This window comes from Camelina sativa, chromosome 20, assembly GCF_030686135.1.
Source record: "Camelina sativa cultivar CO46 ecotype springtype chromosome 20, ASM3068613v1".
Taxonomy (NCBI): domain Eukaryota; kingdom Viridiplantae; phylum Streptophyta; class Magnoliopsida; order Brassicales; family Brassicaceae; genus Camelina; species Camelina sativa.
The window spans coordinates 34,395,003-34,410,907 of record NC_141899.1 but is presented as its reverse complement, the minus strand read 5'-3'; the positions used below and the strand labels follow the sequence as shown (position 1 = coordinate 34,410,907).

Genomic DNA, 15,905 nt, shown 5'->3' with positions numbered 1-15,905 from the left:
TCTTAATTGTTTGCATCCTAATTAATTAATTGATTTAGTATTTCATAATTTCCTGAGAAATTCTCTAGACCTAGCTTTTTGATCCATTGAATTTACAACAGTTTTCATTTAATATTTTGCATTGCTTTTCTTTATTTAAATCTATTTTTTTAGCATAATTATAAAACTCTATAATTTATTGTGTAGTCTTGAGTCCTTGTGGAATTCGACCCCTAAATACTGCATTGATCACTTAATTTGAGAGAGTAGCTCAGGGTTAAATTTGAGCATATCACAACCCAAATGTTTTTTCAGTTCCAAATATTGTATCCATGTTTTGTGCATAAAATGGATGATTGCTAAAAGTAGTAGACTGGTGTGACTCTCAACGATAGTTAGTAGCAATTCTGCACTGAAATCTTGAGATATATGTTGATCGCTTTGTAAAGTCTGTCATGGCTCTCACGTGGAATGTAGGGCACTGCCTCAGCAAGAAAAACGAATTTGGAAACTGACATATGGACATCTTGTGCCACTGTCTGAAGATAAGAATCAATAAGCTTTGCCACCTTCCTGATTGAATGCAGCAATTGACTGTTGTTACTAGAAAGATGCGCAGAAGATTGTCTTCTCCAGAGCATTAACAAACTCTCAAGAACTGTAGCAACCAAGTCGGTATCATAGCGACGGTGATGAGAGGATGAGTGTGAACGCAACAAGAGGTCATCAGGAGTTGCCTCGTCGAGTTGCAGACCAGCTTTTCTAATCAACTCAGTCTTTGTTGTGAGAGATGCTCCCACATAACTCGCTATGCTAACAAGTCTCAGCAAAAACCCCTCTGAAACCGATCCTTTATCTGCAGGAATCATATTCACAACTGTGTTAACAACATGCCGATGCCTTTCCAGCGCTGCTTCGTTTTCTTTAACTGAGAAACCTGAATGGCTTTTTGATTTCAAGTATGGTAACCAACGGCAGGTGTACACATGCAAAGCTTCACCAATGAGCTGAGGCGGAAGCGTGAAGGTTGACCTGGCTGCTGTGATAACACAGCGGAATAAGTCCAAGTCAAAGGTCTGATATGTATTCTGTCCACCAGACTTTTGGAACAGAGTGGTGTTGTCTTTTTTGCGTAGCCTGGTCTGGTGTATGTATGAGACCAGGAGACCTGCAAAACGAAAAGATAGATCAAGCGGATGTGCAAGTATATCGTCTGGACTCAAAAGAGGAACTTGAACAAAAGATAGATCAAACGGATGTGCAAGTTTAAGTGTTGAATGTTGTTTTGGTAACAAGCAACCTGTTTTTATAAGCCCTATAGGTTTGTGACATTTTGGTTCACATTTGCAAGAAACCTGTTTTGACATTAACTTCAATATATATATATATATATATATATATATATTTTACATTCCCCGTTGGTTCCTGAAGAAGTAGCAGACATATGATCACTTCAACTTGGCAGAATTCCAAAAGATATTAGAATATAAACAATTTTTAACGTGGCCGGTGGATTCCGTATTCGTCCTCTAGTTGTAAGTTGTAACAAGCTTCGAGCTATTCTAAAGTAAAGCTAGATTTCATTAACATATTGCACCTAATTATACTCTTAAAAACAAAACAAAAAATCCGACTGCTTTTACAAATACTCAATATCACGTTCGATTAATCGATTACACCAAGATTAATCTAAACTATAAACTCGTACAATTTCACAAGCAGAGAAAATAATAAAAAAAAAGAATTCAATACCAAATTAAGGCATAAGAAATCATATTAACACAGATATCTCTAATGAAAACAAACATAAAAAAAAGGTATATAACATATTTAACTCTTCATTTTTTTTGTTTTGCATAAGGAATAAAAACTAGAAGCCATGAAACTTTTTTGTCTGATGTCACTGAACCTGAACGTTGTTTCTGTTCAGCATCTGATCTCGTACGATCCCGCTTTCGTTATGTATCGAACCCACTCGACTGTGTTGTAACCGCTCTTCTCCCATACCTGTCAATCATTCCAGTTACCAGTCAGGTCCAAGCTAGTAAAGCAATCAATTTTTTCCAAGACCATAAGCAGAGATGAAGCAAAGCACAAATCACATAAAGAAATGAACGGGTTTAATTGCACAATGACTTAAAAAATCTGCATTGTATTTTTGGAAGGATGGTAATATCAAAAGTAGAGAAATCAAAGCGTACCTTGAGAAAGCGAACTCGCAAACCAGATGCTGTAAACATTGGGACCTAGAAAAGAACCAAGCTAAGACGGTTAATAATCGCTTAAAACAAATCTCCTCTATTTAATAGTGCCAACACGAGAAGAAGATTGACCTGAAATTCCATTTGGATTGGTGGTCTTGTCCAAGATTTCTTCTCTCCCATTGTTGAGATCAACTCAATTTCTGCACTTAGTGTCGACTCTGTTTGTCCTGGGAATTTTCTTATCCTAAAGAGTAAAAGAGAGAAGCCAAATTATTGGAAAAAAAAAGACAAAGAAATAGAATTATAGAGATGAATCTGAGGGAAAATTATATAAACGCACTTCCAAACCAAGCAATCGATTGATGGATTGTATTTAGCGCGACCAGTTGTCACTTGGAAATTGGTCTTGGCTGTTTGTTTTGGTACTGGAATTTTAACTACGACCCCAAGGGCAAACATTTTAGCACCAAACACACTTTTGACCTGAAAAGATAAAACACGGGAACAGATTTAAGAAAGCAAAAATCAAGCCATTTTTTTTTGTTTGCTTTAATCTTTGAGAAAAGCTATGTACCTTGACATTTACTTCCATACGTGTACGACCAAGTTCTTTGATTGTTGGTAATACGCGGAAAGGCAGATTTACACCCTCTGTTATTCGATACCTGAGACATCATCAAGTTAATACACATTTGGTACCAGAACAATTTGCAACAGCGGACATTTTAAAAACTTACTTCATCAATTCAAACTCTCCATCCGGTGGTACAAAACTGACCGTCTTCTCGGAGTTGAATCTTGTCAGGTTCACACACTGGTGAAATGTGACATCATCAAGCTCAATGGTTTTACCACTGCACAAGACGAGCGAGTCAGTTAACACAAAAGAAAAGTCAGTGGCTACTGATATTCGCTGTTTTAACAAAGCCTACCTCTTTGCTGGGCGAGATTTCATTTCTGATTCCTTCTCAAGACCAATTTTATCATTCAACCCCAACTTCAAATCAGGCATTCCCGAAAGGAAACATTTCATTAAAACTTTCCCCGTCACATCACACCGAAGAACGTTGCCTAACCGTTTCCATAATGTACAAAACCAGAGTCATACAAAGCGAATCAAGAAGAAAGACAACTTCAAAAACTTTAGAAAAGGCAATTATTTACCTTTAGAGGACATAAGAAGGTTTACACTTTCAACAATATCAAGAAACACCTGCATTTGAGAGAATGCTTAGTATCATCACGTCTACACAACCTAAGCAGATCTATATACACACAGAAAGAAACTCAACACTTACCTCATTCTTTTTATAAGCAAGGCCCTCTCTTCTCCAACCAACAGCACCCGTAACTTGTAACGTTGCATTTGGAACAGGCTTGTCCTTTGGCTGTAACGTTAATAAGCTTATAAATGCAAACATATGAAGTGAAGGAGCAACATAATTTCGATTTATTGCGGCGACTACTGATTCACTTGTAAGAACCATTCACTAACACAATTGAAAATCCGTTGTATACAAAAATGAATAGATGCTCTTACCTTTGATGAAAATGGTGACCGTACACCTTCCTGAGTGATGTAAAGTTTCAAAATTTCAGGGGAGAGATTTTGTGGGTAGCCAAAGTCCATAATCTCTGCAATTCCATACCAAATATCATTCCTTGGTGTTGCCATAAACTAAAATAACAACTAAAGGTCTGAAGAAAACATAACTCAGGCTTACTTACCGTCCAACAATTCATAAATCAGAACAAAGTTATTTCTAATAGCGTCTTCATCAAACGCTCCACCAAAGTATGATTTGAACAAAGCAACAGCCTGATAATGTCAATCAAAATCAGTAGTAACTAAGTCACAAACTGTATATAAATCAATCTGACTCTCTTTGAAAATTCTACAAGAACCGAAACAATTCTGGAAAACGAAAGTGAAACTAAGAAACCAAAGTTTACCTCAACAACGAATTTGAATCCACAAGCAACATTAGCATTGCTACTGACAACAATGACAATGTAGACATTGCTGATTCGCATATAAACAAAGGAGCAGCCACCAATCTGACGCACAGGACAATTCCCTAACTCCTTCGTCTGCATTATATGCGTACGAAATGCATCCACCATGTTTCCCCTTAAAGAATCAAACAGCTCGAGAAATCAAAAACAAATCCGAAATCTCAAATCCCACAAGCTAAAGTCCTAAACGAAGTGGACTACTGAGAAGCGATTGAACAAACACACACAGAGCTGGAAATGTAACGAATTCGGGAATTAAACAGATCGAAGGTGAAGAAAAGGAGAAGCTCAATCTCACCCGACGTCATCTCGGTATGTGCGATTAATGAGTACATCGCCACGGAGATTCAGAAAGTAGATGGCGGAAGCAGCCACCGGCATACTGGATCCAGTGGATTCAAAGCGCAGATCGGATAACTAGACGATCTGATGATTACAGGAGATTTGAGGTACGACGAGATCTCGGCGACGGAGCAGCAAGGAGGAAGACGACGACGAACTTGAAACAACTGAAATGCGATATTAAAAATCTTTTTATTTAAAAATAGAAAGTAGAAAAATATTGAAATCATGAGTCGTCATATTGGAACGGGCCGGTCATATATTAATGGGCCTTTCTTATTTGATACCGGGCCGTCACATCTAAATTACGCTGTATAAATCTCTACATGTATGTTCTTTTTGGTAATAATCTCTACATGTATGTAAAATTGTAAATACGTTGTTAAGATTTTTACTGTTTCTCTTTTAAACCATTTAAAAACGTAACGCTCACTGATAGGTTGAGAAAATTGTGAAAAAAATTAAACATTGAACTTATAACTCAGTTAAATAAAAATGACGTAGTTCTCAGTACATAAAAATAACCCCTAATTAGACTTCTATGTCAAGAGCTCAATGCCTTATAAGTTCCAATGCATCCACCAAAATTGGTTTGAGTCACACATTTGTGTTATTTTTTTAGTCTTCCTATAAAACTTTAAACGACGAAGTGTTACTACTTTTTGACAAAAAAACAAAAAAAAGTGTTACTACTTGGCAATGTCGAATTAAACCGTTAAATTGTTTTTTTATTTGGCAAATATTAACAAAAATGGTGATCTAAGAGGAAAATCAATAAAGGTTGGACATTTTATTCATCACAACTGAAGTTCATACTCTTTTTTACTATTTTTTGTAACTTCATGCACTTTTGACATTTTTTACATTAAATAAATAAGTTTTATTAAATTCAAATTTGAGAAAAGAATCGATCCCTAACTAGATATATATACATCGTAACCTATCCTTAAATGAGAACTACTACTAAACAGTCTAAACCACTATCACTTGGTTGATTCATGTAAATAATGTTGTAAGATTATTTGTTTAATTGTGGTTAGCATGATAATTTTTTTTAAACAACCATTATTAGAGTTTTTTTTTTTCAACAAAAGAAATCAGCTCATACGAGCCAATTTGCGGGAAAATTGTTTACAAACAAAATATGATGCGGAGACGAACGCGCACGGCGCGCTAAAAACTATTATTAGTTGAATAGTGTAATAGTAAAATTATTTATAAAACTAAACACCATAAAATTTATCAAATTATCTATATAGAATTAAATATGAAAAATTGAATTATTTTTAAAACTAAATACCATAGAATTTAATGTACAAAATAATTATAAAAATAAATTAAATATTATAAGATTTGTCCGTGCATAATACAGTACAGATTTTCTACCTAAATTGAAAGTTTGAAGAAAAAGAAAAAAAACTGTAGACTTTTTTTTCAATGCTATATCTGATGTGTAATGATCGCAAAAGTGAATTTTTTTCCATGAAAAAAAAAAGTAAAAAAACAATAATAATTTTTATTATTTTATTTTATAAAACCGCGCCGTTAATAGAAAAATGGTAAAAACAAGAAGAAGATCTCTTGCTCGATCCACTTCCATCTTTGATCCAAAAAAAAGAATTTTTTTTTTTTTTATATATAATTTGTTGCAGCAGCAGAGGAAGAAGCAGAAGAAGATAAACAGTGTTGACGAGAGAGAGAGAGATAAAGGACAGAGATTTCTGGGTTTTTAGCTACATTAAATGAATGTTATTGGATTAAGACGCGATCGGAGAAAGTAGAAATCGATTGGAGAAGAAAAGGGATATTCGAAACCCTAATCTTGGGAGAGAGCATCATCTATTTGAGAAAAAAAAAAAAAAAGGTGTTAACTTTGAGGGGTTTGGATCGAATTTGATATCTGGGGTTAATGGGTTTTTTGAAGAAGTTAACGGGGATACTTGGGTTTGGGCATAACGATGGTGGTGGGCATGGAGCTGTAAGAGATGAAGATGGTGATGGTGGAGATAACAGTGCGAAAGTTTCTGGTGATGGAGATAAACGTCGGGAGGATAATAATCAGCCGAGGTTTCGTGAAACTGGACTTCCAAGGAGAGGTTTTGGTGTACCTGTTCAAGTTGCTGTTGAACGCTCTAATCCTGGTCCTATTCTTCAGCCTTGTGCTGCTTCTGATGGTGGTGTTCAGGTTAGTCTTCTTTCTTCTTTTTTTGATCTATGATGGTTGGTGTATAGTGGTAGTTTAGGGATTGATCGAACTCATGAGGATACTTGAAGTGCCTGTTAGGGAGAGTTATGGTTAATCTTTATGAGTAGGTGTAATGTGGGTATCACATATTGCAGCTTCATGCTTGTTCTGTAGGAGGATTGTTAATTCCTGTCTTTGGTTTGGAGCACACTAACTTGGATGATAATTTGGTTTGTGAGTTTGTGAGTTTGGAAGATAAATTGGTCTTTTGTGGCCTACTTTCATGTTCTTAGTTTAACATTGATGAACGTTGATAACCGTCGAGTCCTGTTCTGCACCAGTGCCTTGCTTTGTTTTTTTACTTAATTGGCTTAGATATGCTTGTGTTTCAGAAACAGAACTTCATATTTTAGATTGCTTTAGATTTATCAGTTCTGTAAGATTCTCCCAATCTGTCGAATGATCTTATTGGATTAGGTATCTTTGTAACCGTTAGCTCACTGCTCTTTTATCTCTTCAACCCTCTTTTCATTCTACTTTGTATGTGAAATTCATGAATAGGCCAAGCCATGATATAGGTTTTAGCTTTGATTGATTGACTAGTTGCGTTGAAAGGAAACTTGTAGAAGCAGGTAGTTCAGTTTCAGTTTACTAGGGAAACTTTAATCTACAAAACGTAGTTAATCTCATGCTTGATGGTTGGATATTAATCATTGGCTATAATGGAAATGTTAAAGAATCTTAACTAGTTGTATTGGTAAGATTGAAGATAATTAGCAAGAAGAAGATAGTATCAGACTATCAGTGGTTCTAATGCGAATGATGTGTATATGTTCATTGATTTCTTCTTGATGGCATTGACTCAGGGATTACGTTGGTACTCAATGCGGCTTAAGGTTGATGAAGACGGAGATGTTGCAGATGAGTTCTTGGAAGATCAAAACTGCAAGACTTTGCCAAGGAAGTGCAAAACAAAAGCTGCAAAAGTGAAAGGTTTGGTGATATCTTCTGATGGGAAACTTCAGCCATTAATGCATTGAACAAAATGAACACCAAAGATTCGGCTGAACAGTGGGATTGAATCAGGAAGAAGGTTAGAACTTGTGTTTAATTAATTTCGAGATCAATCCATTAGATTCTTCAGAACTTACAAATGTTATTTAACTGTGAATTTTAGTTTTTGAAAATAGACGGTGACTCTCTTTGGGATTATCTAAAAAATATTTGTGCAATTGTTGGAATTGTGTGTTACTACTACAAGTTCTGTGTGTGTCCACTGCACACGTATTGATCCTTTTCTCATACAAGTCCTCTATTTTCTCTACATATTTTATGTATTTTCTCTTCTCGTTATAAATTTAAATACCAAGGAATGATAGTATTTGATTCTTATTGCAGTTGAATATAAGAATCAATAATAAAAAAAAAAAAAAAAAAAAAAAAAAAACGAATTTGAGCTTAACCAACTGAAAAGGTGTAGGCTAGAGAAAATGCAAATCTACAATGGATCAACATGTATACAACAAAGCAAATAAAGACTTTTATTTACAGCATTTATGGAAAAGATTATAAGATAGATAGCAGCTAAAGATGAAATAAGAGTATACATTTGGTTTAAAACACACTGTAAAACATGATTATGGTCGTGTCAATTGGATATTCTAAGTTTCTAACCAATTATGAAGTATATTATTACCTCTCTCTCCAATGGAATTGAAGAGTAGTTTCGTTTTTCTCTTTAAAAACCACTAATCTATTTTGGCCTTGTGGCCCTTGTCAGAGCTTCAAAGTGCATATATAAGTCAACCTGTTTATTACGTACATTCACTTCAACCGTTCAATTTTTTTCTACATATTTCGAATCGTCTCCTCTCCAACTACCTCAAACTATATATCATAGATTCAAAACCAATTTGACCAAAAAAAAAAAAAGATTCAAAACCAATATTGCACTTACATAAAAAGTTTAGTTTTCTTAAACTTGAAGGTAAATAACTTAATTGTCACAAACCTATCCCGAAATTAAACTCGCCGGTGTAATAAATAAATTTGGGAAAACTGATTACAAAAAAAAATAAAGAGAACAATTTACATGCAACGTGTCAACGTTCGAATCGCTATAGATAAAAAAAAAAGTCCACATTTGTTTAATGAAATTATTTGGACGTTCTTTGATGCAAAACATACAACAGCTAAAATATCTACAAGACTATAATGCGCCGAACGGCATGAAATTAAACAAACTTTCGTATATTTTTGTAATATTATGTTAAGTCAATCGCTATGCCATCGGTATCTATGTGATTGAAATTTAAAAGTTAATAGTATATACTTTTAAGGCCAAGGACTTAAGGTGACAATTAAAATATCTACGAGGAAACCATATCATTTCATTAGTAGTAGGCTTTAGTTTTATATTAGGTCTGTCCTAATCGCCGTCACTAAATATATACATTTGTTATTTGATGATTACCTATTTAGTATTTACTAGTAATTGTATGATTATTACGTCGATGAGTCATAGATATATCAGTTTAATTAACTATTTTGATATTATTTTCTTTCTTTTTCGGTCTTCTGCTGTCACCAGGTTGTGTGGACAAACAGTATTATTTCAACCTAACACGACAAATTATAAGTCTTAGTCGTGTTGATAACAAATTCTCATCCACGTAATCAAATTTCTTTTCACTTGTGTATAAGATCAATTAAGCTTTTCAATGTGTTAGGTTATAAAACGACAACGAAACTTGTAAAAATCCAACTCATATTCATTTGTCTGATACTTGAAACCACTTATAATTTTTGGTTGTATTATGACTCTATAGCACCACCACGATTTTTAAAGAGAGGTAGTTATGTATCCTGCCTACATTCAGATGCAGATTCGTTAATTTTCTATGTCAGAGAAAACATTTTTATATAGCATAATAAGACGATACATGATCAAGATCTGCGCACAACGATGTTTTTTTATTATTTTGAATGAAATGATCAGTGACACATGCATGCATATGAATGGTGAATCTAAAACTTATTCGGATCTTTAAGTTATGTTACAAGTGATATATGGAACGTCCATTAATTAATAGTACCATTTTTTTCAATGAGCGGCCACTAATTTAGTATATTTTGACTTCTTGTTTTCCCTAATTTTTTGTGGAGAAACTAAAAACAATCTTTACTCACACATCAAATTATATATTGTGAGTCATGTGAAAACCAATCTAATCCCCTAGACACTTGTATATTACTACAAGAAAATGGTTATTAAATCCACTCTTAAGGTTATGAATTATTGGTTCACAAAAAAAAGGTTATGAATTATTGAGTTTACATGGGAAAACAAATACAAAAATTTAACTTTATAAAAAAAAAAAATTGAATGCTATGTTTCAGGAAATGTAAAAATTAATAAAAAATAGTGTGATAAGTTTTGGTTAGATTTGAAAACCTATTAAAAAAATCAGGACCATCATCTCTCCCAACAAAATTATATCAATAGAAGTAAATTAATTGTACACACAAACATATATAGACAATATATAGACACATAATTAAACACGTATTAAATCATTATTTGCTTCATCAGGCCAACTACTGTATATATACGTCTATGCCTTGTATATAGCATACGTATATGTATACAACTATATAAAGAGAGTACACCAACACCAAAACTCTTTCATATTCCCATTTTGGACCCAAAATAAAAAACAGAACAAAATAAAAATATGTCGAACAGGGTCCATGAAAGGAGCATGGAGATGGATGAGGAAGGCTCTACAAAGATGAAGATGAAGACGAAGGTTCTAGAACTTCCAAAGAAGATCAAGAAGATTCTAAAGAACCTATGGAAGGTTGGAAAAGATGATCCAAGGAGAGTGAAACATGCTTTGAAAGTAGGAGTTTCATTGACACTTGTTTCCTTATTGTATCTCATGGAGCCTCTCTTCAAAGGCATTGGAAACAGTGCTATTTGGGCAGTCATGACCGTCGTGGTCGTCCTCGAGTTCTCTGTAGGTAAATTATAAGTCAAAACACTTAAGATTAAAATTTTACTTATTTTTGGTTTTTTATTTTTATGTACAAATGCATGAACAATTTGTGGTGGCATGGTAATATATGGATCTAGGGTAAAAACCGCAAACCCGATTCCATGTGTAAACACTATATATGCGTGGATTGTTTGATCATTTGAAATTTGGTCTCAATGCTTTATCCATGGTGGACTTTCGAGAAACTACTCATCATCCATGGACTTGATTATCTCCGGGATTACTTACTCTAGCCTTTCAATGAAACCTAGTGCTATACCTTAAACCAAAAACATCAATATAGATAATTTACTCATAAGCTATAGTGAGTATTGTTTGAATATCTTGTGCAAGATAATATGGTTTTAATGATGTAAATGGTGTTTAATTCATTCAGGTGCAACGTTGTGCAAAGGGCTTAATAGAGGACTAGGGACACTGATTGCAGGATCTTTGGCATTTTTCATTGAATTTGTCGTTAATGATTCCGGCAAGGTTTTCCGAGCTATTTTCATTGGCGCTTCAGTTTTCATAGTTGGTATGTACTTAGATATTTATTTATCAGTTTATCACTCTCTTAATTATTTTCACAATCAACCCACGTTGTATATATTAATTAAACTATTAATTACATAGATCCAAACAAATGAATAATTTTCAAAACTTATTAAACTATCACTCTCTACATTTGTCTCGACAGTTAATATTTGTACTATTAATTATACTTTTTCTTTTATGTAACAGGAGCCTTGATAACATATTTGAGATTTATTCCATACATAAAAAAGAACTACGACTACGGCATGCTTATATTTCTCTTGACGTTCAATCTAATAACAGTGTCGAGTTATAGAGTTGATACTGTGATTAAGATTGCACATGAGAGATTCTATACTATAGCCATGGGTGTTGGTATTTGCCTCCTCATGAGCCTTTTGGTTTTTCCTATATGGTCTGGTGAGGACCTTCACAAATCCACCGCCGCTAAGTTGCAAGGCCTCTCTTCTTCCATCGAAGGTACGTACTTCAGTATCATAGATTCAAAATAGTTTGTCCACACGGCTGTGGTCTAGTAGTAGGAAAGAATTAGAGAAAAGATGAAAGGAACTAACCTATGTTCAATCTACTCGGATCAACCGGAGTGGATCAGTATATGCAAGAAAATGGAAAACTTAGCAATTCAGAGTTTTTTTGTTTGAGTCAAGAAACATAACAAATTATGAGATTTTGCTTAAGACCATATTTTTGTATTTGGTAATGATACTCAGATGTTTTTTTTTGTGTGCAAATTTCTAACTTTGATCTAATTAATTAATTAAGCTGATAAATACGGTAATTTTTATTAGCATGTGTGAATGAGTACTTTGAGGAGGAGGAGAAAGAGAACGAAACATCAGATTTGTCAGAAGACACGATCTATAACGGATATAAGACTGTTTTAGATTCCAAATCCACCGATGAAGCACTCGTAAGTTATCTAGCTATCAAACGATCGAACATTCTTCCAACACTCCAAAAACAAAACTTTGAATGTATGTCAACATGTGTGTGGTGTATAGGCGATGTATGCAAGTTGGGAACCAAGACACACAAGACATTGCCATAGATATCCATGGAAACATTATGTCAAAATTGGATCTGTTCTTCGTCAGTTTGGTTACACTGTTGTTGCTCTTCATGGTTGCTTAAAAACCGAAATTCAGGTAACTTTATTTTTTATTTTATTTTATTTTGATACTAAGTATAAATGAATTATTGAATAACTATATATATATGAGTACATAAATTATAACCTATAGTTTAGTTAATATTGATATATATAATTTTTTAATGTTAATTTTTAAAGACTCCGAGGCCTCTTCGTGGACTCTTCAAGGATCCTTGCGTAAGACTAGCCGGAGAAATCTGCAAGGTTTTGTCGGAACTCGCTGCAAGCATTCGAAACCGACGTCACTGTTCACCGGAGATTCTCTCCGACAGTCTTCAAGTGGCATTACAAGATCTCAACATAGCCATTAAATCACAACCTAAACTCTTCCTCGGCTCTGACCAAAATGGCAGTGTTTCTCAAGGCAATAGCGGTAGACATACCACAAACGTTTCAAAACACATCAATAAAGACACAAACGACGCCGCTTCGCATCAAACTGGAACACGTCTTGACCAAAACACTGGAACGCCACGGGGCGAACGCATGTCCCGTTTTGGACCAAACGTTTCGTTTTCTAGATTGAGAGCTGATACGTTAGAACGGAGATCTGCGGCCGCGACTAGCCAAAGAAAGATACTGAGACAACAGTTGAGTATGATTGTGGTGATGACGAGTCTTGAATTCTCTGAGGCGTTACCGTTTGCCGCGTTTGCATCAATTCTAGTGGAAATGGTTGCGAGGCTTGACAATGTGATTGATGAAGTAGAGGAGCTAGGAACGATCGCCTGCTTTAAGGAGTATGATAACAGCGTTGATAAGAAGGATGTGGAGGTTCGGGTCGAGAAGCCATCTGATCTAGTGGTTGGCATAGAGTGAAAGTGCGGTTGCGAGCAGTTTTGATTTGGACCATGGATGCATGTCCATAATCTCTCTATAAAAACTCTTTTTACTTAGGTGGCTAGCTACTACACCATATTGAGCTACATATTCCCGATTATAGTATATGATTAGATTTAAGAAGTTAAGATCGAACCAACCGGTATAATGAGGTTTGGCTTTTTCTGGTTTTATTTATTTTGGTTTAGTTTTGATGTGTTTGATTGATTCTCATTTTTGTAATGATGAGAATTGATATTTTCGGTATATGTAACATGAGGTGGTGATTTCCAAGGGTTCACTAAAAAAAAAGCTTATGCGTATATATTTCTTCTATATCTTGTGAAAGTCATAGAAATCAATGAAAAACAATAGGTAAAACACTAATACCAGCTAGCTTGTACTCCACTGAAATGCTTTATAGACCCACTTAATTTGTTTTTTCTCAACGCTTACAATACTTTACCTTCTATTTATAAATATACACATAAATAATGTAGCATTGAAAGGAAAATAATATATCATATAAATCTATAAGCTTCTGAACCAACTAATGAAAAAGATGTAACCTTTTGGGGGTTTCTTAGATATTTTTAGCATGACCCAGCTTCACATTTTCTCTTTTTACATAATTTCAATTTTAAACAAAAATTTATATAGCATGTTATATGGTCCCCCTGTAACCTTTTTGTATTAAGTGAATCATTGATCCCACAGAGAAAAAGAGTTTCAAAAATTATATCTAAGGGGACTTTTCCCTTCTATTATATATAGTTATAGACTAGATTTAAAATGGATAAAGATATATTCATGTAAACAAATCTCCTTTTTAAATAGTTTTATGAAATTTCTAGTTTTTTTCCAACAAAAAAGTTTGTAAAAATATATAAAAAATTTAATAGATATATCGTTTTAATATATATATATATATGTCAGATAAATAGTAATAAGATATAGCAAATAAGTAGAATGATTCAATAAGGAAAGCATTTTAGTAGAAAAAGTTTCCAAAAAATTATAACAAAACACTAAAATTTTTAACTTAGTAGATTAACATAGTAATAATAAAATAAAATAAAAGCAGAACGTAAAAGTAATATATATAGAGGTTATACATGTCAAAAAAAAAAGGTTCAACAGTGTTTCCAATTAATCATTGTAGAAGAGAAATGAAAGCATCATTACTGTCCATTCATTTTGCGACAAATTGACGTCCATCAATTTATTTTTCTATGTCGACTGCGTATTCATCAGTTAAACACCGATTTCACTGGAGAAATTCCATTTGTAAAAATATAGCTATTTTTCAAATGGAGGGACCGTCCAAATCTTAAAAGAATAAAATGTTTCCATCATCAGAAGATATATAGTCCGACTGTAAACATTTGAAGGTTTGGAATTTGTCTAGAAACCGATACAAATATTTGATGACATATATATAGATATAACTTATAATTAAAACAGATAAGAAAAAAGATATATAGACATTATGTTACGTTTGAGTGACAAAAAAAAAAAAAAAAAAGACATTATGTTACGTTTTATCGGTAAAGAATGAAATAGTGCAAATCAGTTATATATTATTTTAGGTTTTATCATATTTTCGATGTGTTATTCTTAACACATTTTTGTTTAAGATGATGATTTTTTCGTTCCATCTCTAATTAAATTTCACTAGCTCAGAATCAGAAAATAAACCATATTTTTAAAACTAGTTAGCAATTAATTATAAATACATAATACTTATATATTATTTGAGGTTTTATCATACTTACAATGCATGCGCATGATTCTGCACTACAAGATTAAAATAATGAAATGAAAAATTAATCAACGGAATACATATGAAGGAAATATAAATCTATCAAATATGGATGATATAGTGAAAATATTTTTTCCACTTATTTTTCCTTTGGTAATATATATAGTAGAGAAATAAAATAAATTTATATTTGTTCATAACTCATATTTAGCGGAAATGATGAACTTTGATTTGTAATTGTTTTCTATGTAAGTGATATTAAAAATGAAAGGAATATGAATTTTTCGTTCCACCCAATTATGTAATTATATTGTATAACCCATCAGCATCCCAAATATAATAGTTGTATGGTATGTCGGTGATATTTTCTTCCATAATTTTAATTGGGTTTCCTTTTTTTTCTTTTTTTTGTCAAACAAAGTTTTGTTGGGGTTTTTTTTTTAATAAACAACATAAAGTTTTATTGGTTGTAAACATCTTTTGCCATTTAAAACGCATTCTAATCTCTCATCATCTTTGTAGTTTGTACGGTACGAACAAGATATTGCTTTCTTATCCTTATAAAGTAACTATGTGAAGCACATGATCGTACAGGGAACATGAAATTTTTATAGTTTTATATATGGTGTTGTGTTCACAAATTATTAACAGTTTAACACATATTATGAACTATACTAAAATTATGGATATTAAAGAACAACAAAACTTAGCCCTTTAAAAAGTTGAAAAATAATTAAATATATTATTTAAATAAAAAACTAAACTTATGGTCAGACTCTCTCATAGTTCACCCACTATTCTATATACATATAGCTAGCGTACAAGAAAACGAAAACTTTTCCACATGTAAGAT

General features: G+C 33.3%; 3 protein-coding genes and 1 pseudogene across 3 annotated transcripts; 2 read left to right on the top strand and 2 right to left on the bottom strand.

Annotated features, from left to right (window-relative positions):
- Nucleotides 1-374: 374 nt before the first annotated feature.
- Nucleotides 375-1,423, bottom strand: LOC104772912 (BTB/POZ domain-containing protein At5g47800 pseudogene; annotated as a pseudogene).
- Nucleotides 1,424-1,596: 173 nt separating this feature from the next.
- On the bottom strand, nt 1,597-5,775 carry LOC104771922 (AP-2 complex subunit mu). The gene is made up of 13 exons (XM_010496541.3): nt 4,498-5,775; nt 4,137-4,314; nt 3,912-4,002; nt 3,724-3,818; nt 3,482-3,571; nt 3,348-3,396; nt 3,116-3,254; nt 2,921-3,037; nt 2,758-2,848; nt 2,524-2,666; nt 2,313-2,427; nt 2,181-2,225; nt 1,597-1,986 (listed from the first exon to the last, which is right to left on the bottom strand). Exons 1-13 carry the CDS (start codon nt 4,578-4,580, stop codon nt 1,906-1,908), a joined length of 1,317 nt encoding a protein of 438 aa, XP_010494843.1. The 5' UTR covers nt 4,581-5,775; the 3' UTR covers nt 1,597-1,905.
- A 248-nt stretch (nt 5,776-6,023) lies between these two features.
- On the top strand, nt 6,024-8,033 carry LOC104771921 (uncharacterized). The gene is made up of 2 exons (XM_010496540.3): nt 6,024-6,726; nt 7,593-8,033. The coding sequence occupies exons 1-2, from the start codon at nt 6,451-6,453 to the stop codon at nt 7,764-7,766; spliced, it is 450 nt and encodes a 149-aa protein (XP_010494842.2). The 5' UTR covers nt 6,024-6,450; the 3' UTR covers nt 7,767-8,033.
- Nucleotides 8,034-10,362: 2,329 nt separating this feature from the next.
- LOC104771919 (aluminum-activated malate transporter 14) lies at nt 10,363-13,626 on the top strand. The gene is made up of 6 exons (XM_087506489.1): nt 10,363-10,749; nt 11,161-11,301; nt 11,508-11,780; nt 12,110-12,231; nt 12,323-12,466; nt 12,610-13,626. Exons 1-6 carry the CDS (start codon nt 10,461-10,463, stop codon nt 13,288-13,290), a joined length of 1,650 nt encoding a protein of 549 aa, XP_087362615.1. The 5' UTR covers nt 10,363-10,460; the 3' UTR covers nt 13,291-13,626.
- Nucleotides 13,627-15,905: the final 2,279 nt, after the last annotated feature.